General features: G+C 38.1%; 2 protein-coding genes across 5 annotated transcripts in view; both read right to left on the bottom strand.

The window, feature by feature from the left end:
• Positions 1-12,524, bottom strand: part of elmo1 (engulfment and cell motility 1 (ced-12 homolog, C. elegans)) — a 119,064-nt gene extending 106,540 nt beyond the window's left edge. For all 4 annotated transcript variants that reach the window (XM_007258858.4, XM_022683222.2, XM_022683221.2 and 1 more), the window contains exon 1: positions 12,373-12,524. The gene's annotated coding sequence lies outside the window, so the exon portion shown is untranslated. The remainder of the gene's footprint in view (positions 1-12,372) is intronic.
• Positions 12,525-15,964: 3,440 nt separating this feature from the next.
• Positions 15,965-24,376, bottom strand: rp9 (RP9 pre-mRNA splicing factor). Its single transcript, XM_007258856.4, has 6 exons — positions 24,076-24,376; positions 21,773-21,803; positions 21,525-21,654; positions 20,755-20,846; positions 20,404-20,465; positions 15,965-16,886 (listed from the first exon to the last, which is right to left on the bottom strand). Exons 1-6 carry the CDS (start codon positions 24,222-24,224, stop codon positions 16,676-16,678), a joined length of 675 nt encoding a protein of 224 aa, XP_007258918.2. The 5' UTR covers positions 24,225-24,376; the 3' UTR covers positions 15,965-16,675.
• Positions 24,377-25,568: the final 1,192 nt, after the last annotated feature.

The following is a 25,568-nucleotide window of genomic DNA, read 5'->3' as shown; positions in this document are numbered from 1 at the left end:
TATTTTCTAGATGTAAAAGCACAGCATGTGGGTTTTAATTGTAGCAACATTATGGAGGAATATTGTATTGTATTATAGAGAAACCTGTGGGAAGCAGCACAACTGGAAGAAAGGTAAGGTAGGTAAAACAAATTAAAACCACTTTTTAATAAAATATAAACTAAGCCTCAGAGCAAAGCATGCATACACATCTCTGAATTATCTCCAAAATTATAGGTTAAACTAAAATAACCGATTCCATTTTAACCTTTTAGGTCACGTTTGCCAGCTCTGCAAATCCAAGTAGCATATCAGAGAAAATCCCTGATGGGTTTTGCTACCCTAGATTGAGACCTCCAGAATGTTCTCTGATTGATTTGTTACTATTTTTATATGTCCTACTTCAAGAAAAATGGTTCAGCACACACAGACAGTGGAAGTCGGGCACGGGAAAAAATAAGTCTTTTCTAAATGAGGGTAAGTCTGAAGCGCCTTACTGAAAAACTTAGCGATCTACCATTCAACCTGACAGAAACAGAACATTGAGGCTTTTCTATCCACAGTTTCCACTGTCTGTGGAAACTATTCTTGAGAGCAGCAAAAATAAACACATTTCCGCACATTCATATACACACATGTACACACACACACTCAGTCTTTCAGACTAAAGAAGGAAAACTCACCTGACCTGTCTTCATGTTCAAAGACACTACAGCTAAAACTTACTAGAAACACACTCTAAACTAAGCACCTTTCAATGAAGGAGGTTTTTCCTCAGTAGTACACCTGTCATGGTAATGACACTATTGATTTATCATTCAATAAATGGACCATCTGGAATACTGTTTGCTGACCTAATGTGTTTTCTTGCATTTCTTCCAAACTTCACCAGTATTGCAGTCATGTAATGAATAAAGCATCAATTATGGTGCCTCCATACACATAGATATGCATTTCTTCTTTCCAAGCTGGGGTCCACTTTATCTCCCAAATAATAATTTCGTAATAATTATTTTCCTTTAAAAAAGGCTTGACAATATGATATTTTATCGCATCATGATACATTTTCTTATACTATTGACAACATTCTTTAACAAGCATATCAAGAATCTCATCAGTGCTTAGATAACACTGATCCAACTGTACATTTCATTACAGAGAAACTGTTAACTTTGTACAAAAGAGAGCACTGGAATAGTAATTTTAAGAATTACATTAAGAGTATTGTGAAAATGTCTTTAAAAAACACAACATAATATTTTGACCATATTGTCTTGCTCTGTCGGTGTGTGATTACATACTGTGGATTTTATACTGTTCATATTGCCATCAGAATTATATCAGACTTTTTTTTACCATTAAAAATGGTATAATTGTATTATTGTGCTGTTATTTATTAGCTCTATAACTCTCACATTAAATTGTCTAAAATGACCAAAATTTTATTTACTGCAATTACTTTTGGGGCAATATATCCTCCAAAAAATACTTTTTGTGACAGACCTATATCATAGCCATTTTAAATTAAATTACAAAATATTACTACACCATATGCTTCATTTTTATTCCATAAAGAAGTCATTGTAGCCAACACAATTACTACATATACGTGAAACTTTGGTAGCCCAAAACACTGCTAACTGCTACAACCTATATAATACCGTCAAAACTCACCATATTATCCATAACAATTGACCCAACACTATGTGGACACTGACTGAGGCTTAAGGCCTAGGAGCAGAGGCCTTTCCAATGGCTGGAGTCTTAAAGGATCCACTTTGTGACTGGCACCAGGGGGAAACAAAGAAGACTGTGATTCAAGCATCTCACACACACTCGCACACACACACACACATATTCACACACACTCGCACACACAGCCAGCTGCCCCTGCCCCTCCCTTATCCCAGCTGTGTCTAATACACACCCTTCTTTCCAGTCTTGGGCAGGCTCCAGAGGTCCAGGCCCTACACACAGACTGGACATAGGCAAGAGTCGTCTTCATCAAGCCAAAACACTGCCAACGGGAACGCCCCCATCCAGCTTGTGAGGGCTGAGGGCTACACAATGCCAGGCTGCTGTTTGTATGTGCCCACACACACGCTTTTCATCTCTCCCATTTTCAGTCCTACCCATTCATTGAGGTTTGCTATGGGCTGTTATTTCTTTTGGTAGTCAAGCTTGCATTTCAGCGGGACGTCCTTCAATTGGGGGGTAAAAGCTTTGATGTGTCTGATGTATATCTATTTTAGCTCATGAACACAGGCATGGCGACCTAGAACTACATCATTTTCTACCCTTTCATGGGTTAATTGTGGCTTTAGTGTATATTTATACACATTTTTTTTTGCAGGGCAGGAAAAACGGTTAGTAGAGAAGCACTCCTTTTAGGTCTGAATCCATTAGACACTCATTGAGAAAAAAAATTATGCAAAACTCGGCATGCAGGTATGTTTCAGGCTGATTACAGGAGTGGTCTAAGTAGAAACTGAGTTTTGTCACAAGAGGACATAAAATTGCTTCTCTCGTTACCTTATAAAAAGGCTCTCAGGGGCTATTTTTGGTACTATACCTCTTGGTGAGAGATGCACTCAAAATGTTTTTTGTTTTTTTTCAAGTTGACAGACTTTGAGGAGGCAGGGGGGAGGGGTAATCACTGACATCACCTTCATTTGCAGGGGTGTTGGGAACAAGAAATCTGGATTGCTATGGCTTGGGATCCCACTGACTTTAGCTAAGAATTCAGATTCTGTTTGGGTTTTGATTACGAAGTGTAGTGCTTAAACATATATGGAAACAAATAAAGGTTATAGTAACTTCACTGCAAAGAACAGTGAAAGAACACTGCTTAGAACAGTTTCTAGATTTTATTAATGTATATGGGCAATTATGCATTAGAATCTGCAAGAGCATTGGCCCACATATCAGCTACAAATCTCAAGTACAACCATACCTACTACAGTTGATTTAGAACCATTTCTGAATTTTTTTAAATGGTTGTTTTCGGGCATGAAGGCCTCCTGGTGAGTGTTGAACCCTGGCTTTGCTGACTGTGGAGAAACACACCGCCCCAACTGCTGTTGTGAGGATCTCGGAGGACATTGCACATGTCAGTCGGTAACCCATAGTAGTGATTCGAGGTACAATAACAGATCAGTAATATTTGCAGGAGTTTCAACTTGCATTTTTTGGCAGGATAATGCTTGCTCACACAGAGAAGGAGTTTATGCAACATTTCCAACATGGTATTATAGTCTCTTTGCCTAAATTTCCTTCGGGATAAATAAAGTATCTATCTATCTATCTATCTGTTTATTTTTTTGTTTTAATTATCATACAACAACTAGTTATGGGTGTGTTCACTTTTATCAATGAGTTTACTTAGTTGTTAAAATTACATCTAGCAAAAATGCATTTTGAGCAAGTACCAGGCACTAACATAAGGATATTTATTCACAGTGATGGAAAAATTGAGTGTTTGTAAAAGAAGGAAATGGAGGAGAACACTGCAGAGTGTAACAGGAAGTGTCTCACCTGACGGATGTGTGCTTCTCTACCCCCCACCCCTCCCCAAGTACAATCTCACTCAGCGGTTCCCTTTGTTGTCAACAGTGGCTTACAAGACAGCAGTGTATGACTTTAGTCCTGGATCAGCCAGCAATGCGCTCACACCAGTCAGCCAGCCAGACAATTCCAGACAGACGCGCAAAGGGAAAGCAACCCAGCTTAGCTTGTTCAGCCCCATGAAGCGTCGGACCAGCTCTAGCCAAGCACACTGCTCCTGTTTGTTTGAAGACACACTGATGTGAGAGGACAGACTGCGAGACAGAGTTTACAGCAGGTGGCCAACAGACAGATGCCTGTCCTGGCTGGCTACCAGCATCCAGGGAGTGAGAGAGACAGAGACAGTGTGCGATCAAACATGCAGGCCAGCAGAAAAGAAAAACCACCAGTGCATTGAAACAGGAGCAGTAGATCAGGCCGAGCATGTCTAGATTAGAATCTTAGCATACGGGCATTCCAGTGGCTCAGGCACTAACAGATAAAAACACAAACAAAAAGGAAAAAAGAAAAATTCACAATATGTTATAGTCAGCAGCTGCTTGCCTTGTTCCAATTTCAGGCAACACAGAGGGAAACCAACTGCCCATGGAAGTGTAAATCTCAATTTGCTATGGTTTCGCATCAGAAATTTCAGCTTGACTCAAATTAATTATTTACCTTAAGGAAATCTTAGTTTTCTTGGCATAATTCATGTGTATACCAATCTATACCATTATTACAAAAAGCAAAAATGTTATACATGTGACTGAAGTGATGCAAGGCATGTAATATATACAATTAACCAGTAATTAATCAGGGAAGCCTGTACATATTCTTATTCAGGCAACCGTGTGGAGGCAGTACAGTGCATACTGTCCAGCAGATACGGACCAGCAGCTTCAGATAAAGTTCAAATCAACCTTACAAGTCAACAGATCCTATTGCACAAATTTGGAATGTGATAAAACGATGGTGAACTTGGAAAAACTGCAGGAATTGTGTGACCCAATCATGTAAACATTGACCACAATCTTAAAGGAACTTTTCAAACATTCCATGCCATAAAGAATTAAGCCTGTTTTGAAAGCAAAGAGGGGCCCTACCAAGTATTATTTTAGTCTTCCTAATAAAGCATGTGAAATGTCTTACATATGAGTGTGGATATATGGTACATATACAGCTATACACCAAACTTTTTTTGGCTTGCACAATAACATCAGACTCATGATGATTTGCTGAATTTAGGCCTAGGTTGCGTTAAAGTGCTGTGCTTAAATATTAATTTAGTTTACTATACAGTATTAGGTTACAGTTACCTGTAATGCTATCAGTATTGGTTTGCTGTTCACATATCATGGAATCTCTAGTACAACCATCCCTACTACAGTAGATTTAGAACCATTTCTGTATTTGCTAATTGTTTATGTAGCACCAGTAACAGTTAGGTGCAGGAAAACATACCAAACTAAATTAATACCAGCATTGTTTGGAGATACTGTAGTCTGACAATCCTGAAACACAGTAAAGCCAGTGCACTGAAAGGTAGAAGTATAGCGGTCATATAATTAACCAGTTTGATCAGCACCTGCAAAGACCCGAGCAATAAGTGTAACTTATAAAATAGCTTTCAAAATAATCTCAAAACAAAAAAACAAAATAATATTAATACAAAAAGAACTTTTGTATCAGAATGCATTTCCGCAAATGAACAATTACTCTTACTGTGCATTGCCATCCAATCTTGGCTATGGTGCTATAAAAACAGCCCTTAAGTCAAGAGCACAAACAATACAGTAACGCATCCCTGACCTCAGGAGATCTGAAACTGGGTGAAATATTCATCATAGGCTTGCTGTCAAAAACTGTAAAAGGGTTCATGTTAGGCATCCTGGCACCAGATCTCAGATCCAGCAGTTTGTTTTTATGTGTCCTCATGGTTGAACTATTTTATGAGTATATGATGCTGAGGGAAAACAACTGTCACTGAAACCACACTCTGAGCCAGCTGTACTACCAAGCTGCCCAACATAATCAGTGGTGCTGAAAACTGAACTTGGCTCAAGGTGACCACTGGTGCATTTTAATCAGATAGGTTCAGTGCTCGATAGTGCTGGCAAATTGGGTCAATCCAATGGGGAAATTCGTGTCAGGAGAGCACTGGTGGCGTATGACATGGACAGTGAGGCATGTTCTAAACAGAAGTTGTTATTTCAGGGAAATGAGGAGGAATAGCCTGCAGAACACCATCACACAGGCAGCATATATTTTTGGCAGTTTTCAACATTTCAATGTGCCAGAAAATGCAATCATATGCAAAGACATACATATAAAACAAGGAAAAACCTTCTTACAGTCCATTTACTTTCACGCTGCACATCCCTTGCTGAGAAAAATGGCTTTAGCACCAAGAAGATTGAGAAATATAAGCTCTCTATATGGAAAACCGCTGTGGCAACTCTTAATCTCTGCATTTTTCTTAATCTTACTGTATAAAAGGGTCAGATAATCTTTTATACGCAAGCCACGAGTTGATCAAATCCCCATATCAAAACTGCACATTTCAGCATCTTCCTAACTTGCCCATTTCTGTAGTTATAAGCATTTAATGTCAAGGTCAGACTGCAAAAAGGACATCATTGCACAGTGTAATACAATCAGCACTCTCTGTACTGTAACAGATACTGCAGAGATCACACAAAAGCACAGCAGGAACGCACAAAGAAACAAAACCATGAACCATTTTCATGACTGTCCCGATTAAGAACCGAAGCGAGACTCACAAAGGAAGTTCACAACGCAGACGACAGGCACACCCAAAACAAACAACTCTAGTGGGGTTAGGCCTAATTAGACCTAATGGAGCTCAGTTCATCAACAGGAAAATGCAAAAAACAAACAAACAGAAAACTGCAGCTGATGAAGCAATATCCAGATAGAGCAGGAAGGAATTCAGCAGTCAAACAAAGGGAGCTACAGGTTCCTTAGATATCAATGCAGGGAGAGATTAATCATACTTAGAAGTCAAAGTAAAGGCAGTAAAAGCTTGCTTTAAAGTCAAAGCAATGGGGAGATTTCTCAGAAGGGAAAGAACAGCACTGTGCTGCTAACTGAAAATGATGTAGGATTCAGAGCAGTGTCAGCAGATGATCATGTTTAAATATATATTTGAATTAGACAGATAATATAGACAGACAGTATAGATTTGACCAATATTTCAAAAATTATATTATTTGATGTATTCATAGATCCTGAATGCACTGTCTAGACACTGACTTTCAACACAGTTCACTAAGTATTAAGGTGTGTTTAGAATCATTACTATGCAGTAAATCCTCGCATATATTCGCTGTCGCACATACAACAAGTTGCCTCTGAACTGCCAACTTTGCAGGTGAAAGTAATTTTGGGGCATACCAACTGATCCAACTGACACAACTTAAAGAACATCCAGATTCACATTGTGTGAAAGTAAAAAAAAAAGAGATACACTGTTTTTGTCCAAAAGTTAAAACTTCTGACAATTTTATGGTAAGGACTCCAAAATTTTTTTATAGCTGATGATAAAATGAAGGTAGAGCAAAGCCATAAAAGTACGTGTCACCTATAAAACACCTATAGCTCTGTATAGCTTTATAATATAATATATAATATACTATACATGCCTGTCTAGTCTGTGACATAGAAACAACACCAAGCGAAGTGATCAAGTACAGCAGCTTGTTTCGAAAAAAAAAATTAGTATCTGTCTTTCATTAATATGATAATTTATTAATCATAACTGAGATAACATGTTTGATTGACCCACAATTTGGACCCACAACTGCTATATCATTGTAGCCAGTCTTACCTTGCTCCTAATAATTACCATGTTGGCCTAGACCTGTACTTCCACTTCATCTTCCTACTCATCCATCTATGCAGTGTCCAATTAGATTAGCAGTTTTGGTTTGATGGGACCGGCACTACAAGAGGTCAGAGTCTCTCTCACCTCTATCGCAGAACATGACAGGTCTGAAACAGAGTTCAATACTGTCTGTCCCAAAGGAATCCTCTTATAGACAGGGAACCAGTGAATAAGTGGCACCACACGCAACAAATCCAGAACTCCTGGCAAGTCATAGTGCTTACACAGTAAATTTCAACCTGTTAGCAAGTCTGGGCTAAACTGGATCAAGATCTAAGCCATTAACGCTGTACTTTAAATCCATATGATCCGTGAAGTAGTATCAGGATCACGGCTGGATTTATAGAGATTTGCATTTAGGCTGCAAGTTCGTTAGTGTCATCGCCCTGAGACAAATGCTCTTTTAAATGGCACTTCCAGAGCAGAAGAGGTGCTGAAGTGAAGAGAAGGGAGAGCAGCTCGCCACGGGGATGCTGCTTGATATTCTGGCCTGAGGGTTCGGCCATGAGTCCCCACATCTGACATCTATCAGAGAGAGAAACTTTTTACAGCAGCCACAGCTGGAGCATACAGGCTAGCACAGCTGGATGAACCTCAAGCATGCAGATGTAGTGAGCTGAGGCACTGTGGTTAGTCTCTGTACAAAAGACTCTCTGTACCCAAGCAGAGGACAGAGGCTATGAGGCTGCCAGCCTGCGCCAAACTAGCACCAGCAAGGCAAGTTCATCCAGAGGAGGAGCAAGCACATGGGACATACTGCTGCTGCTGTATTCCTCTGTTACTGACTGAAGGGCTGTAAGGAAGGTCTGGTTAGATGGCCTTAAAAGTTATGACCCCAAATTACATACAGTTTGAGTTACAGGACGCAGCTTAAAAGGCCCATTTCATGGGAAAAAACAAACAGTCAACGTGATGCTCTATGTAAATACAGTCTAAATATGGAAACGACAACACACAAAACAGCCACTGATGCTGAAATTATAAGGGCACCCATTCTGAAATAATATAGGCCATATACATATATTGTGTGTCTTAAACACAAAGTAACTAAACGGGCTGCTTAGTTATCATAAGAAAAGATGAAAATGTTTACAACTCTTACAAAGCTTGGTGGAGCAGTGTAGTGGAGAACAATGCTGATTTCTCATAATGTCTCAAAAGACAGGGTTCAATTTCACACTATGCCAATCCAGTAAGAAGAGTCCTTGTGTAAGGTACACAACTCTACAAACGAAAGGTCAATAAAAAAGAAAATTGGATAAATTTTCAAAATCACAAACTGACAGAATGTGTACAACAACCTTGCCTCATGGTAGAAGAAGAGTAAAGACTTTTAACACTACTAACAGATCCCTCTGTCAAGAGTACATCAGCCCAGTACAGTCAGCATCAGAACACAGCAGATTTTAACAGCACCTTAAACTGAGTTGATTCCAATAAGAAAAGCATATTTAATATTAAGGACATTACAGAAGCACCACACAATGATGTATTCAGGCATTTCCAAGTTTGCTTGGTACGGTTTATGTGGTCCAGTCACATCCTTAAATGGTACCAGTGATCAGCACTTAAGCTAATAGGCTATAATCAGTAATTAGTCCATCTCTAGTTGTAAGATTGAAAAATGTTGATTATGAGGGCTTGAATTACCCTAATATTAGTAAAACCTGTCTTATTTTTGTATGACTTTCAACGCTGCGACTCTGACACCTCCATTTGCACCTATCATCTTCTGTAATTAATCAAAGACCACAGGCGATAATTACATGCATGGCAAGATTCATCTCAACTGGGATGCAAATGAATCAAACTCTGCAAACTATGGACGGTTGGAGGAGGGGTGTTGCTCCACTTGCCATATGATAGTGTCGACAAGCCCCAGAAAACCCTGTGAGCAACTACAGCATTTTCAGTGCATGTGAGTAAATTGTCTAAAGCAACAATAAAGTTTTTTCCCCCACAAACAGTGCTAGTAAGGACTATTCCAGGGGGCTCAGCATTAAGAGGGAGAGATAAGGCAGGCCAGGGAGGAACCCATCAGCACAGCAGCAATTTACAAAGCAACGGCTCCCTTAAAGAGTTTGAATATGAGTTGGGTGGGGTGGTGAGAGTGAAGTGAGATCCAGAAGCAGTTTCAAACTGATCGTAAATTGGCAGTGGAAGGAAGGTGAGAGACTGGGAACTGCAGAAGGAAATTTATATCCATGTCAGACATGCGGTAAATTCAAATGAGCTACTTCTCACATTTACGGTTGAAAACTTTAGCTGCTCTTTCGGGGAAAAAAATACTCACATAGCCTCTGCTGATGTCTTACACGGTCACACACAGACACACACACTGTAAAATTTCTCCACACCTCAAAATCTAAAGTAAGAAAACCAGTGATTGGAGAACGTACCAATGAATTATAATGACCCTTCTACACTCACTGACAAAATAACGCAGCCCACAATCCTGCAAATCTTGACATACAGTTATGTAAATGATTACAGTTTAGGACCACATACTTTCCTTACTGCTAAAAACACTAAATGGCTGCTTATGGCTAATTATTTTGCCCAGTCGACAGAGAAGGAATATCTTTTGTCTAAGAACAGCAGAATGGTCATCTCAACAAATTGCCTGCCATTACAGCTTGATAAGGCTCAACCAAACACAAAATACCAGTTTTGGCAACCTACAGCATGCATGATCTACAAGACAAGCTACAACTTTGATAGGAAAATGTGCCTCAGGATGCCATACAGAATATATTTGCCTTTATGCCCAACCATACTTTTTTGTATTCAGGCTAGAGGCAGCCCAATAAGGTACTAAAGTCTCTATTTAAATGTGTATTTAATTGTTTAATGTTTTTCTTACAAATATTACCTTAACATTTACATATAACAATTAATTTGATTCCAACCACTCATTCTTGGTGCGCTAGGTTTATTGTTAATAAGTGTATATCACATGTTCTTTGTTTCTCTGTAAACTCAACATGGAAAAATCCTTCCAGAAGTCACCCGACACTGGACAAACCAACCACATGCAAAGTGATGCCCAATATAGCAACCAGCTCTGACACATATGAGCCATATGTACATACTGCACTACTCGCCATCATCAGCTGTTTTTATAATAACAGAGATAGCCATCAAATAAGCAGTTGTACCATGGACACCACACATTAGTCACATATGAATGTGAGAGTCCACTGCTATTACAACAATGACTAAAGCCATCCATTAAGCATTGACTCCTCTGTGCTTTAATTAGGACTGACCCAACAATGTGATATGTGTGCTTCTGGACTGCTCTGTTCAGACACATCTGTGCAGGCCAGTCTGTATTACATGGACAAGAGCTCATGGAGAGTTTACTGGGCGAAGCCACTGATGTCACCATAGCCTGAAGCCCAACAAGTGACTCAACTACTTGAGGATGAAAGAAGGCGACCGTTGCTGCTAAGAGACAAAATCTTGTCCAATGTTGTCAAGCCATTATCTCATATAATGAAGAGGAGTGGATGCTGATTATGAAACAAAAGAAAGAAAACATCGTGAAACATCTGGTGCACTGAACTTTTAGTGAATGAAAAAGAACTACAGAAATATTACATGATGTTCTAAAAGATTAATATATCAATCATAAGTATTACTGTATTTAGACAGAAACACCCCTGCACGATGTGGGGAAAAATCTAGTACAAAACACTGCAGTCAGGTTCGAGTTCTATCAGCACTGCATTCCATACTAATTATTAAATTATGCTAGGCACCTACACCTGTCTGCTCCTAACTACCTGCAAGACCTAACTTCCTATTATAAAGCATCCTGTTTAGTCAGGACATTGGATGCTGGTCCTTATGTGAACCATAACCATAATGCTGATGAGAATCAGCTGTTGCAAAAACACTATTACAAAAAAATCTATAAACAAAACAAGAGTGAACTATAACAAGCTGAATCATCACTGCTTTATCATCTACAAAATGTTGCCAACAAATAAAAAAGCTTACAATAAGTAAGCTTACAACAAGAATGTAAGAATAGAGTAAGAATATAAACAGCTAAATATACTTCTTAACATATTATTGCACATATACATATTTTTTTATTTATGAGCCGGTGGGATGTAGATATGTAGTGTAACATTATATTAAAGATAAATAAATACATAAAAATAAGGTAAGTTTTAAAATGGGGAAATATCCTATAGATGGTTAGTTGCATAATAAAACTGACATTATTTAGAAAAATAAACAAGAAACATGCTAAAATAACACAGTATATCCAAATGATCCACTCTGAAGTCACACAGCCCTCTGCATAGATGACAGTATACACAACACACAGTTTGAACATTCAAACTTCCACTTTTTGTGTTGTTTGCACAACAAACCCTGCTGTTTATCCAACATCTCTTTTATCTTAACGTTACACTTGCTTTAGAAAGTTGGTTAGTGGGTCTTGTTTTGGGGGAGCCAACTAAATAAATAAATCTAGTTAACTGATGTAACTACTCTGCTTTCAATAAAGCAATGTTAACCTTTATATAACCGTAATATAAGCCTCATAATAATAACAATACAATTATAGACACAAGTTAAAGTAGCCTATGATATAGAGAGAGATACAAAAACTAGGTAATTAGGAGCCACCCTTCTCTCTCTTTCTCTCTCTCTCTCACTCTTTTCTCACCCCTTTAACCTCTTCCCACCCTTCCTCCCTCCTTCCCTCTCTCTCTCTCTCTCTCTCTTTCTCCATCTCTCGTCTGTTTATGTCCACTCCTATAACCACACGTATGGTATAGCAGCTAGGGGTGCCGCGCCGGCCAGCTGTCCTCCGCAGCCCAGCGGGGAACTGCTCACCCCGCCGCCCGGGAAAGTGAAGCCCGGACCGGCCGCCGGCTGTGTTTACCCCCGCCGCTGCTGTCTCAACACCAAGCCGTTACACTGACCTGAGGCGGCGAGGCTCCTCCGCAGGGCTGCTGCTGCTGTAGGGAGTTGAGGGCAGTATCAGCGCGCTCTCCGTCTCCTTTCCGCTGTTCCTCTGTTTCTCTGAGTGTGTGTGCGTGTGTGTTTGGTTCAGAGCGCGGACACACACTCACACACACTGCTGCTGTTTTCACTTCCTCCACCTCCGCCTCCTCCCTCTGCTGCCTGCTTCCCTCCGCTTACAGCGCGAGGCGGCGCACGGACCAATCAGAGCGCAGAAACCCTGAGCGCTGGCCACGCCCTCTCACTCATGGCTTCACTAAACCCAGCCCAGCCCGGCGTACACAAACACACCACACCACAGCTACACCTCTGCATCACATGGACATAGATGTGGACTATATGTACAAATATACTAGTGCATCTCAAAAAATGAGAATATAATTGAAAAGTTACTCTATTTCAGTAATTCAGTTCAAAATGTGAAACTCATATTTAATATAGATATAAAATACACATAGAGTAATCTATTTTAAACGTTTCATTACGTTTCATTCTTACAGCCAATTAAAAACAAGCACCAGCAGATGACATGACATGGCCATCACTGACTGTGGCATATTACATATTCCAATATTAGATATCGGTGAGTGGCAAGAGTAACTGCTCCTCTTGTGGGTAAAAATAATGTTTTATGCCGGCTAAGGATCCAGTTAGGTTCCCCTCTAATAAGACGTGCTCCACCTGTAGATTAAATGTGATGTTCTGCTGTTAAGGGTGTAATCACATTTGATAGAATGAGGGGAAGCTTCCTCATGGTGGAGAGAAGAAAATGTGCCTTATAGGTGCCCTCATAACAGTATATATTTATAACATATTTGGTGGTAAAAGACAAAGTAAATTGTTGTCAGTGATGGTAAAAAATAAATAAATTACCATGCAGTTATTAAGCATGCATCTATGTCTATCCATGTTCTATCCATTAGTATCTTATTTATAGACTTAATTTGATTATTTTAAGACTTTATTTAACAGTATTATTAGTAGGATTCTTAAGCTAAACATGCAATGTTTTCTCATTTTTGTTTCAATTTAAATTTTCCCACAAATAAATTTAGTTGAACCAGAATATTATTTTCCCATTTAAAGACACTGATCATGTACACTTGCCACTAATGCAATACATCTAAATCAGGCCATTCCCAGTTTAACACTCAGCTTTAAATAGGTTTAATAATTTATTATTTTCATCACAATTAATTATTAATACCAAAGAAGCCCTAGATTTCACTGCTTTCTTTTAATTAAAACTATTTCATTATCTTCTTCCACTTCTTTCTCTTTGTTAAACAGTCTGAACGGAAATATTATTAGATATGTGGATAGCCTTAATCATGGCAACTTTAAAAACATGCCAAAAGTCATGGGACAGCAGCATTAGAAAATGATCATTAAGTGTAACCTTAGAAGACAGCTTGGGGATGCCCACACCTGTACACCTGTGTTTTCTTAAGTTTGAACACTGGCCAGCATGTTCACAGCAAATTGAGTGAGGTATGATAGTGGGTGCCAAATGGATGGGGAATTCTATTTCTTGATCTACAGTGTCACATGTTATACCTGAAGGAATTACCACCACAGTGGGCAATGCAGTAGTCACAGAACATGACATTTGGTAAGATGATTTATAGGAAACTGCTACTTTTGTGTGCGAAATATAATACATTTTTAGATTTATAATGCTCAGAATGCTTTTATTCCCTCTATGTTACATACTGTTGGGCAGAGAGATTGCTTTTGAAATATACTTCAATAATACACTGTAGTACTTCCCGTTATTGTGGTGCTGGAGGGCCTTTTAAAGCTGTACCAAATCTTACCAATGAACATAAACCCTCGCTCCTATAACACAAGTGATTCGATAAGGAGTGTCTGGTCTGGCTCTGGCTGAGGAACACAGGGGTAGGTGCCAGTTAAGAAGACTCATCGAGGAGATTGATGTCGGCAGTCAGATAAAAGAGTACACACACAGGGCCCTAATGCCGCTGATTTATCTAATGCCTCAGGGCAAATCGCCACAGAGATGGTGGGCTACCATGGAAAAAAATGAGGGAAAGCAGAGGAACCACAGGAGACTATTAGTACTACACACACATATACACACTTGCTTAAGGTCAGCAATTACACCAAGCCAACAAATTATTCTAAATTCCAATAAAATGTATCCCAAGGCCTTTGTTAAACAGGCCAACAGGCCGCATATGATATGCAGTGGATGTGTCTGCTGGCTTTCTTTTTTTTAATACTGCTCATATGTATTTAAGTAGCGTCTAATTAAGGCGGAGCACAGCCAACATGCTCTTTTATTTCTGGAGTGCTGTGCTAAACTCTGCACGAAACAGCACACACACGCCCCAGACTGCTACAGGAGGCTAGATTTCTAAGCTGAGCGTTTTCTGCCTCATATCTTCATATACAGTTGGGAGGTTAATGATTAAAACACTAACCTCTCTACGCACTCATAAGTGGGTGTGATTATGTCATGATGACATGCAGAAGAACACTGGGCTCCATGAGCAATACTAAAGTAAATTTAAATAAAAGATTTTCTCCTGTTTTGTCACCACTGGTGCAGCAAGGGATTTTTTGTATTACAGTGGGGATTTTTATTACAATATCCCTCCGCCCCTGTAGACTCCAGACATTGTGCATACAGTAGAATGTACTATTTTAAACAAAAGTGACAGTCAATTATAAAATGGCTAATGATCATACATTACAGATAAAATGCAATAATGATAATGGTAAAATTACTAAAAGGAAAATTCTCCACATTCATGAACTACTCTCCTAGAATAAAATCCAATATTTTTGGATTTTATGCTCATGTCACTGAATGCAACCAAATCTTCACAGCAATGCTCCAAAACTCTAGAGGGTGTTTTTTTCCCATCTTAAAATGGCCTTCCGCTAAAATCCACCTTTCACTCAAAAAAAAAAACACACACAGCCAGGCACATCTCGTCAGACAGGAGCTAACAGTGTTAGGAACAGCTTGGCAGTTTGTTCCTGTGTTGTTTGTGCAAATAACACATCGTAAGTACAATTAAGATAGGAAGGTGTATGTTTAAACCAGTTCTGTTCACACTAGTTAAAAGTAAAAATCCAATTTTTACTTTCTGGACCTAGACTACCCACCTCTGTGTGTTTACATAGGATCTCCGATGGATTTTCGCATTTTAAGACTAGGTCAGTGGCTGAACTGCACTTAGCCGGGCAGTACACGTTGTAAAGTAACATGACATTGCAAAGACTGTTATTAGTGTAAAAATGTCTATTTTGAAACGTTTCTAACTGTTGTCCATCTCGCTGGTGATATGTTTGCACGTATGAATGTTCATGAGCAAGAGCCGAAATCCTATTGTCCTAAAACGATGGAATGAGACCTTTAACAATTATTAAATTCATTAAAACTAATTAGCAGCACAGGACAAGAGGATCTTATTTATGAAGTCATTTCATCAAAGCGATAGTGCATTCTAGAAAGCAAATTAAGTAATTTTGTAAGCTAGTCTTGTGACAATTATATACCCAATAATCCAAATGATTACAATGTGAATGAAACACTGAAAATGTGTTTAATAAAGTCACTTCAAATGAATAAATGAATGAATTTACAGCAGTACTGAATGAATACACTTGCAGTATATTAATTTACATGCTTCTGTCTGACAAATGAACAGCACATGGAAGCAGCATTTTATTACAAACATTTCCTTTCTTTTCAAAACACACAGGATGGCCGGTCAAATACATGGACGAAGCCTAGTCATGGACTACCCTGCAGTGTATATGATGAAAATCCATTGGATATCTAGCTTTAGTCTAGGTTATTGACCCAGTCTTGGTGGGGTAAAAAGCTTTATATAAAAGAATCATCTGTAAAGCGCACGCAACATTCAAAAAGATATCAAACGCAACACCATTTCAAAATAAAGTGACATTCAATCTGTACTCATTCAATACAGACTTCACTTCCTCTTCAGGCAAAAAACAATCTTGAGACGCAAACATGCTAATATAATCCATCCAGCTATAGGGGGAGCGGATAGAGATGTCACACAAGCAGACCATCCTTATTGACAGGGGGAATTAAACGCCCGTATGCATTATTAAGCAGCTTCAGGAAGCACCCTGCACAGTAGGGGGAAGGGTGGAGCCTAAGGAGAGGTCCAGCAGAGCTCCCCGTAGCTTCTACATCTCTACAGCTGCTTCTAGAAACATCTCTCATCAGTAAACAGAGATATCAATACTAACATCCTCCTCTCAGTCTGAGCCATCATCACTACTCTTGGACGTGTGTTTCTTCTTCTTCTTGTGCTTCTTCTTCTTTTTTTCTTTCACTTTCTCCTTCTTTTTCTTTTCCTTTTTCTTCTTCTTCTTGTGGGTGTGGCGAGAGGAGGAGGAGGAGGAGGAGCTGGATTTAGAGTCTGAATCAGACGTGGTGTCCTGCAAGAGCTGTCTCAGCTGTTGGATCCTGCATAGAGAAAGAAATTCCACTCCATCAATGCAAAGTGTGTGTGTGTTTTTTTTTTTTTTTTTTTTTTTTTGAGGAAAGAAGAATCAACTAGATTTAGATGCCAGGTGCTGGGTATCAAAATGTTATATATTTATAGCACATGTAAATATTCATTATACTTATTTTATTATACGTAATAGGTCTTAGTGTAAGCATAATCATCCTAGACTACAGTGACACTGATGTGGTTTTATGTGATTAATACTCGTTACAAGATGACACTATCACCCGCAGTAGACAACACAGCATGACCGGCAGTGCCTGGACAGAACTGGCAAACAGACAGCAACTCTGGTAATAATCAATGGAATTAGTGGAGCTGTGCTTTTTTGAATGATGGAGCTCCATCCAATACTCCTGGGAGGAGCTAGATGAGATGGAGTGATCATCATCCAACATCCTGACCTTATTAATGACCAAGTCTTCGAAGAAATGGTCCACAATCTAGTAATAAGACTTTTCTGGATAGAAGAGACAGTTCCTTCAACAAAAACCAAAACAAATTATTTTTAAAATTAGTAACTTTAAAAGAGTGAATAAACATGTGTCCCTAAGTGTACATACAGTAGAGTTCAGTACATGTCAGGAAAAAAAATCAAGAATAATCTAACATTAATTAGTTGAATGAAGGGGTGGGCAATAGATATAACAATAATATAACGATATTTCATGGTATTTTTGCGATATCGACACTCTTGGTGATATGACAAAGCACTTTTAAAATTACACTACTGCAACAAAACAAAAATGTAATTTTATTATGGCATACAATATGATATGGCACACCCCTAACTGAGATTTGTAACGGAAGTCAATGATCCAGAATGTCATGATACTAATAATGCCCTCCATATATCTCCACATATTCATAACTCAAGTAAAATAAATTATACTGGACATATATAATCTGTCTATAGTAGATATATAACAGCAAAAATGAGAACAGTGTGAATTTCTATTTTGCTAAAAACAGTAAAATAGTACCCTGATGTGATAGTTAGGGTTAGGTGATATGGCACCATATTTAAGGGTATAATATTGTTCACGATTTAAAAAACGTTGGGGATATTGTTGTGTATGATATGGTATGGCACACCCCTAGTTAAATAGTAGACAATATATCGCTTGTTTGGTCAATTAATAGAATTCTAATTAAATGTGCTAATGTGTCAGCAATGCAAATAAAGAGATATGGCTCTAGACCTACAAATATGTAAACTGCAATAAAAGTTGCAACTTCACATTTTCTAAGCCAACTTGTTCTAGTCCATAGTTTGTAAAGAGATGTACTGAAAAGTCCTTTAAAGAAAAAAAAGCATTAGGCTCTACTGCCAAGAAATTCTCATTGACTGGATATGCATATATGTATATGCTGACAGGCCGACATCACAAGGTAGAAAAAAACAGCCTTTCCCATGCGGTCATGAAACTCTATTAAGAATTTATCAGTGGAGCCTTGTTCTTCAGAGGGTCCACATCCTCTCCTAGAGGTCCGTATCCCTGGGAACCACACAGCACTGCACAGCAGCAGCACCGCGCTTACACAGCCTCACTCACATTGATTTGTTTCTCTTCATGCTGAGACGGTTGCATCAGTTCCAAAGCCCCTCAAATCTGTTTTCAACTCTGGATTTTAACAAGACTTAACTTGTTTTTGGACATGCTGTTGAAAACTGTCAATAAGACATGGACACTAAAAAGCGTCTCAGAACAGCTACTGCCCAAAAAAGGGAAAACATCAGGGGTTTAATTTTGATAAACTCAAAACGAAGTGGTAAAGGGCTGATTTTTTTAAAGATTGCTCAATTTCAAAACTGCCCAGAAGGCAAAATTGCAAAACAAACAGCATTAAAAAACATAACTGTCAAAAATATTACAGAAACCACCCCGTCACCCAGACACAACCCAGCCTGACAGACTTAAAATGCTGCTCTGCTGGAAAGTTGTGTCTATTTGGAGACTAAATAAGAGCCTAAATCAACTCCAAGGCCTGCAGAAAGTTTACTACTCCCCCAGCAGCACCTAATTACCCCTTAGTAACAGAAGTACAGCGTCATCACATAGCTCATGATAATTACAGTGTGTTGAAGAGTTACATAATGGTCTGGGCTACACGCTCTTTTGATGCACTGATACAGCCAAGCATTTATAAAGCATGTGCATGATAGGGTTTCATGTACTTAATTACTTTCTAATTACATAACCGATTCTTATGCTGGTAGAGCTTATTATTCAAGTATGATGTAGTTAAAAATACGTATGAACTGTATGAACCACTATGCATGACTTTCTTTTAAATGAACAGATCACTGTCCCAACGATCACTTCCTGCTCTCTGCATTTCATTGTCTGTTTCTACATGAATTAGTTAAAGAAAGAGGTTTGTAGTAGGGATGTCATAAGAATCTAAAATTTAATACCAAATCGATACCAAACATTTTTTAAAACACACAATCTCACACATACAGCTGAAAACTTATCCAAAAAGTGCCAAAATAAAAAAGAGAACATATTTACCTAGTAAATATCAGACTACTCAATTCAAATGTCCTGTTTTGCCTTTTCTGATATTTTAAAATGAAAGTAAGAGACAAAAGCTGAACTGCTCAACATAAGGTTTCCACCTGTGAATGACCATCACAGCTGGTATCCATATAAGGAAAATGGGAAGCCTTTCAATCCCATACACATGTCTCTAGATATATTATGAAGTGGAGTTCTGTATTTCTGTACACACAATATATATATGTATGAGCATGATAGTCTTGTATGGGTTGATACAGAGAGGAGAGACACTGAAACACCACAAAGAAAAAAAAAAGAAGAAAGTTACATAGTTCTAAATCTATGCAGTGCATTATATATTTGTAGTAGAAAATTTATATATATTTACGTATATTTATATTAGAAATCTGAAATCTATTTCTATCTACAGGTAAACATTGTAGTTTAATGATTTATGTAGCTCAATGTACAGGACGTTAGGAAATACCAGAAAGTCAGACAGAAACAAATGAATCGTTTGAAACGCTCTATGTGACCATAAACCATGTTTGTGTGGACAGGGACCAAATTTCAAAATAATAGTCCTTAGAATAGATAACTACTAAATACATAAATAACAAATAAACAGTACATTAGGAATTAACATTGTGTTTTTAGTCAGGTATTATAAATAACTTTTAAAAAAATGCTTGCACTTTACAATAAGATTTCAAGTGTAAACAGTTTAATAGCCTAACATGCAAGCAAACCAAAAAACGTGCAAGTGTGAACCACATTTATCATCAAAATATGATCAAATTCATGAAAAAAATGTAATTCTATTAAAGCTTTTTGGCAGCACTGCTACACATTGTTACCAAATTCTGGTCATGTGACATCCTTGTCTTCCCCATCCTGGAAACAATTAATCTAAAGACAGTGCACTTAAACACTCAACATGTGTGACAAATAGAGGGAAGGTGGAATTTACCTGGTCTCTTTTTCATTTCGTTTGTTTTCCCTAATGATGTCATACATTGGGTCCTCATGTGCCTGCAAGCAAATTATGGATATTTTTAAGCTTTATACAGTTCACTAAAGTTATTCAAGATGGCAAATCATTAAGTAATGAATATGAACTCATTGAGATCAGCAGCATATCTCTTCTTATTAACAATATTGTTTAACAAATAATTGTTTTATTAAAATTTACATCAGAGCTAATCATAAAGCCTTTAATTCACACTGGACATTTCTTATAACTTCTTGCCACAGTTATAAGCTGATGTTTGTGTCTAGATGGTTTTTCATCAGACAGATCACGATCAGTTAAGGGACTCACCACTCTAAACTGCTCCAGTTTCTGGTTCCCTTTGATAAAAAAGGGGCATTCTTTGTCACCAGTCCTGTGGCCATACCGCTTGCATCTCCAACCTAAAAACACACATAAGATCCGTATAAAAAAGCCACCTTCAGAAAGATTACAGAAATAGGATAACACTGACAATTATCAGATAAATTTGTTTATTCTCTGAGTATCTACCACTCCAGCAAGCTGCAGTTCCCTTAGCTTGGCAACCTCCGCTAAGACTAAATCAATAAAAGAGGCAGCTCATTACTGCCTGGACAAAAGTGACACCACCTGGTCTGAGGGAGGAACTAAAGGTACTAATCTTCAGTTTGCTCATTTTAACAGGAAAATAAACACCATTCGCCACTGCACAGCTGTGTTTGCTGCTCATTCAACTCTCTCACACTAACATACTGTCTCCCAAATAAAAGAGGCTGGTCTCTTATAAACAAGATGATCTTATAAAGAATGCTCTTATAAAGAAGATACAAATGGGATTTTGCTTTTCCTATCTTGTCACAGCCACTCCATATCTAATATGAAGTACTGGAACGGTTGATTTCTTACTTACACTCAGGGTTGAACAATAATTCAATATCAATATATATCATAATATAAAATAGTTCAATAACAGTGATATGATTTTCCCAATATTTCAGTATACATATTATTTACTGCATCTTTCACACACTAATGTCAATTATGGTGTAAATTACATTCATAGTCTTTTATATATATTTTTGTCATATCAGCCTACTCACACTGCATTACTTTCACCTCTTTTCCGAGAGGCATCCACAGTCCTTTGGTTGGTGCATGGGCCAAGAAATCCCTGGCATCCTCATTACCAGGAGCATCAGGTATACAGTCTTCAGGTCTGTATTCTTCTTCCTGAACGTATAATGAGAAGATATCATGCTGTAGCTCCACAAAAGAGTCAGACTGGCTGTCATAATGTGTCATAAGGTTAAGAAGCATATGGCTCTCATTTGTTTTGACATGTGCACACCTTTATAAGTCCAGGAGGAGGGTTCTCATAGCTGAAAAACAAAGAGATATACAGATTACAAAAATAATCATTTTGAGCTGTTAGTTTTATTATGTTTCTCAAGTTAAGGTAATTAGTGGGAAATCCAGATCCAGAAAGTACAAATCCATTACAAGACCAGAACTGTCACAGAGCCACACAGGCACCCATTCTGGGATGGATTTGTACTTTCTTTACCTGGATTACCCACCAACAAGCAGACAGCATTAGGTTATCACACTACTGTTCTTCTTAAGTCATATCCTTTTTTCTTTTTATATATTATATATAATATTCCACCGTATTTTTCTGGTTAACTCGGGTCGCTATTTGACGTATGGACTACTTTTTTCAACTCTAAAATCTTAAATAGTGGGATTGTATACAGCTTTTGCATATGTTCAAAAAGATTCATAAAGGAAATGTCCAAACAAAGCTACAGCGGCCAAAACTCTTTAATAGGAAATCATTGAAATTTGTGGTGAAAACGTAGGACACAAATGTTAATCATCATCCATCAATCACATTTTTTAATTTGACATCATTGATCTGATTGTGTAATTTTAGAATCTATGCTTTGACAACCATTCCAAATTATAGTTTTCATAAAACCATTGTGAAAATTCTCATAATAGGAATAAATACCCTGCTGAAAATGTGCAATGGACCCTTTCACTCTATTACTCTCCAGCACTGTCTGTGTAATGAGGAGTTGTTGGATAAACCAGCTTTTGGGCAAAATTTGGGCACCCCACAGCAGCCAGAATGTGCGAGCTGTTGGACCAAACATTTTTGGGCATAAGTTTTGGTACCCCACATTTTGTCGTAAAGTATATGGACACTGCTCTGTTACCTAAACGTAACCTTTGCTTAATTTTCAAATTTATTGGGACTCCAACCCAGCCATATCATGTTGTTGGACACAGCTCAACAATGCTGACCTTCTACAGGAACTGCACTCTCTAGGTAAAAGTGTCTTGTTAAAGTGACAGTTCGTATGTATGTTTTTGGTGAGAATGTGTAATTGTACCCAACATGCTAAAAAGCACTTTTAAACACGCATTGTGTTAAAGACTATATTTAACAAGAATTAGCAGCACCATGGCTGGTCTAGTAATCAGCAAATGCTGTTATAGCCAGAAAATGTCCCGGGACCTACCAAGCATCCTGTTTTTAGAATAAATATATGTGGCATTGCAGGAATGGTAGAAGAGGCATACTGACGACATTTATTGTCCAGCACTGTCCGCGTATGGAGAAGCTGTTGGATTAACTAGATTTTGGGCAAAAGATTAGGCACCACATGACAGCCAGAAGGGAAGAGCTTTTGGACCAAATTTTTTTATGGGCAAAAGTTTTAACACCCCACGTGTTGTCCAAGAGTTAACACAGCTATGACCAAATGCTTCGGTTTTGCTTTTGAACTCCAACTACAACCACACTAGTAGTTTCTGTAGAACCTCACTTTCTAGTTAAAGTGTCATGTTAAAGGTGCACTAAACCTCCTGATTTTTTTGCTGACTCCACCCTCAGCTCAAATATGAAAAAGTCTAAAAAAACAAAAAAAAAATGGTAGGGTTGTTTGGGAGTGGCACTGGGTGATGTATGGGTTTAGCTGCAGGGCAGGAGGGAGAGCTGATTGGCTAAGCAGCAGCAGCATGCCTATGATAGCGGTGAGATGCACTTTGTGATGTTTCTGCGTACCAAAGTACACGGACACATCATCCTTGCCTTTAGCACAGTTGAACCCGAGAGCGCTACAGAGATAAAAATGACCAAAATAAAAGCGATTTTTAGTAACTCTTTAAAACTGCACTGAGCATGCTAAAAAATACTTTTAAAACATGCATTGTGGAGTATACTCTATTTAGTGTGAATGAATCTGATAATTTTAGCAAGGATTAACCAGCAAATGCTATTACAGCCAGAAACATGTCATGGGACCTACCAGACACCCTCTTTTAAAAAATGAATAAGTAGCATTGCAGGAATGGTAGCAAAAGAATATTGACGATGCTTACTATATTGTTATGCCCTTTCTCCACTAAGAAACACTACTGCTTTTAAATAAAAATAAAAAATCGTAAGCACTGCTGCTGCTTTAACCACTGTTTTGTGACAGCCCAACACTCACACCTTCGACAGGGGGAGGTTCACCCCAGCAGCTGACAGAGCCCTCAGTCCGTTTCCAAATTTACACACATCAGCAGCGCACAAACACACACACACACACACACACACACACACATTCTCATACACAGTTAATATATAACACGCTAACTCACAAAGTCTCAAGGTGTTTTAGCGCCTGCACCTCCTGGCTGAGTTTAGCGGTCTGCTTCTTGAATTTCTTCTCCTCGTGTTTAGAGTCTCTGTGCTTCTTTTTGTCGCGTTTCTCCTCGCTGTGCTCTCTGCGCCGCTTCCTGTCCGACATTCCTGCTGATTCGGGGGCATCTACTGAAGGTACAGGTGTAGCTTTAGTTTATAATATACAGTTTAATATTTAAACAACACGCTGAAACTCAGTCCGCTGCTGCTGGAGAACTACAAACTTAACATCCTCATATTTACTTCCGGAAAACTGGGCTGCTGGGTTCTAATGTGTCACAGTAAGAGTCCCCCAGAGGCGCTCAAATTTTACTCTTTCTCTTAAAAAAAAATATAAAATAATTAAATAAATATATATATATATATATATATATATATATATATATATATATATATATATAGTGAATATATTTGTATTCTTTTTCAGAAATATATGACACACAATGAGGCACCACAACAAAGTCTAAAACTAATGGTGGGAAAGATTATAATAATATGCAATATAATAATAAAACAAGCAATACATTATATACAGCTCTGGAAAAAATACAAGACCACTTAATTTGAGTTTTTTTTTTTACCAAATTGAAAACTTCTGAAATATATTCAAGAGGAAGATGGATTATCACAAGCCACAAGAACTGCTTGTTTTTTTTTTTGCACCAGGATTGGCATAAAGTTATCTAAAAGCAGTGTGTAAAACTGGTGGAGGAGAACATGCCAAGATGCATAAAAACAGTGATTAAAAAACAGGGTTATTCCACCAAAAATAATTTCCGAACTCTAAAAACCTAATGAATATGAACTTGAAAATAGAATAGTATGGTATAATAAAAGGAGTATGACAATTATATCAGTATAACAAAATAAAATAAAATAAAATAAAATAAAAATCAACATTAGCACTGCACACTACGGAGCCCCTAAGGTGACATGTTAAAAAAATAATGCGTGGCCACAACTTATTAAGTTGTGGGAACAAGATAATTTAGGGGTGGTAATGAGCTCCTAATGCATGGGAAAAAGCTAATTAAGGAATGGGAACGAGATAATTAATTTGTAGCCAGAGAATAATAAAGCTTGCTTTTCTGTAAATGAATGCCCATGAAGAAGACTAAATATTACATCAAAGCTCCAATCCAATTTTATTTCAATCTCTGAATTAATTATGGCAATATTTTGGAGTCTCTTAATTCTAAGTAAAAGATGTTTAATTCTCATACTAAAAGCTGATGGACTCAGACGCAGACAGTATGAAGACCCAACTTTATTAAGTCATTCTGCCCACCCTAATTATGTCGTTTCCATGTCTTACTAAGCCTCATTTTTTTACATGATGTCATCGTAGGGGCTCCATAGCACATTGCTTCATGATTGATTAGACAAGTGTTTAACAATGTAAACAGCATCACCACTGTTAAATAAATTAAGTCAGATGAAAGCTAGCTAG

This window comes from Astyanax mexicanus, chromosome 3 (assembly GCF_023375975.1).
Source record: "Astyanax mexicanus isolate ESR-SI-001 chromosome 3, AstMex3_surface, whole genome shotgun sequence".
Lineage (NCBI taxonomy): Eukaryota > Metazoa > Chordata > Actinopteri > Characiformes > Acestrorhamphidae > Astyanax > Astyanax mexicanus.
The sequence above is the reverse complement of the archived record's forward strand: the minus strand, read 5'-3'. Positions and strand labels throughout refer to the sequence as shown.

Bases quoted from the DNA above. Each gene is read 5' to 3' on its own strand.
- rp9 (XM_007258856.4), bottom strand. From the start codon at position 24,224: ATGTCGGACAGGAAGCGGCGCAGAGAGCACAGCGAGGAGAAACGCGAC. The intron at 21,804-24,075 runs GTGAGTTAGCGT...TTTGTTTTTCAG, and splicing joins CTAAAACACCTTGAGACTTT to CTATGAGAACCCTCCTCCTG. The intron at 21,655-21,772 runs GTGTGCACATGT...TTATACGTTCAG, and splicing joins CTCCTCCTGGACTTATAAAG to GAAGAAGAATACAGACCTGA.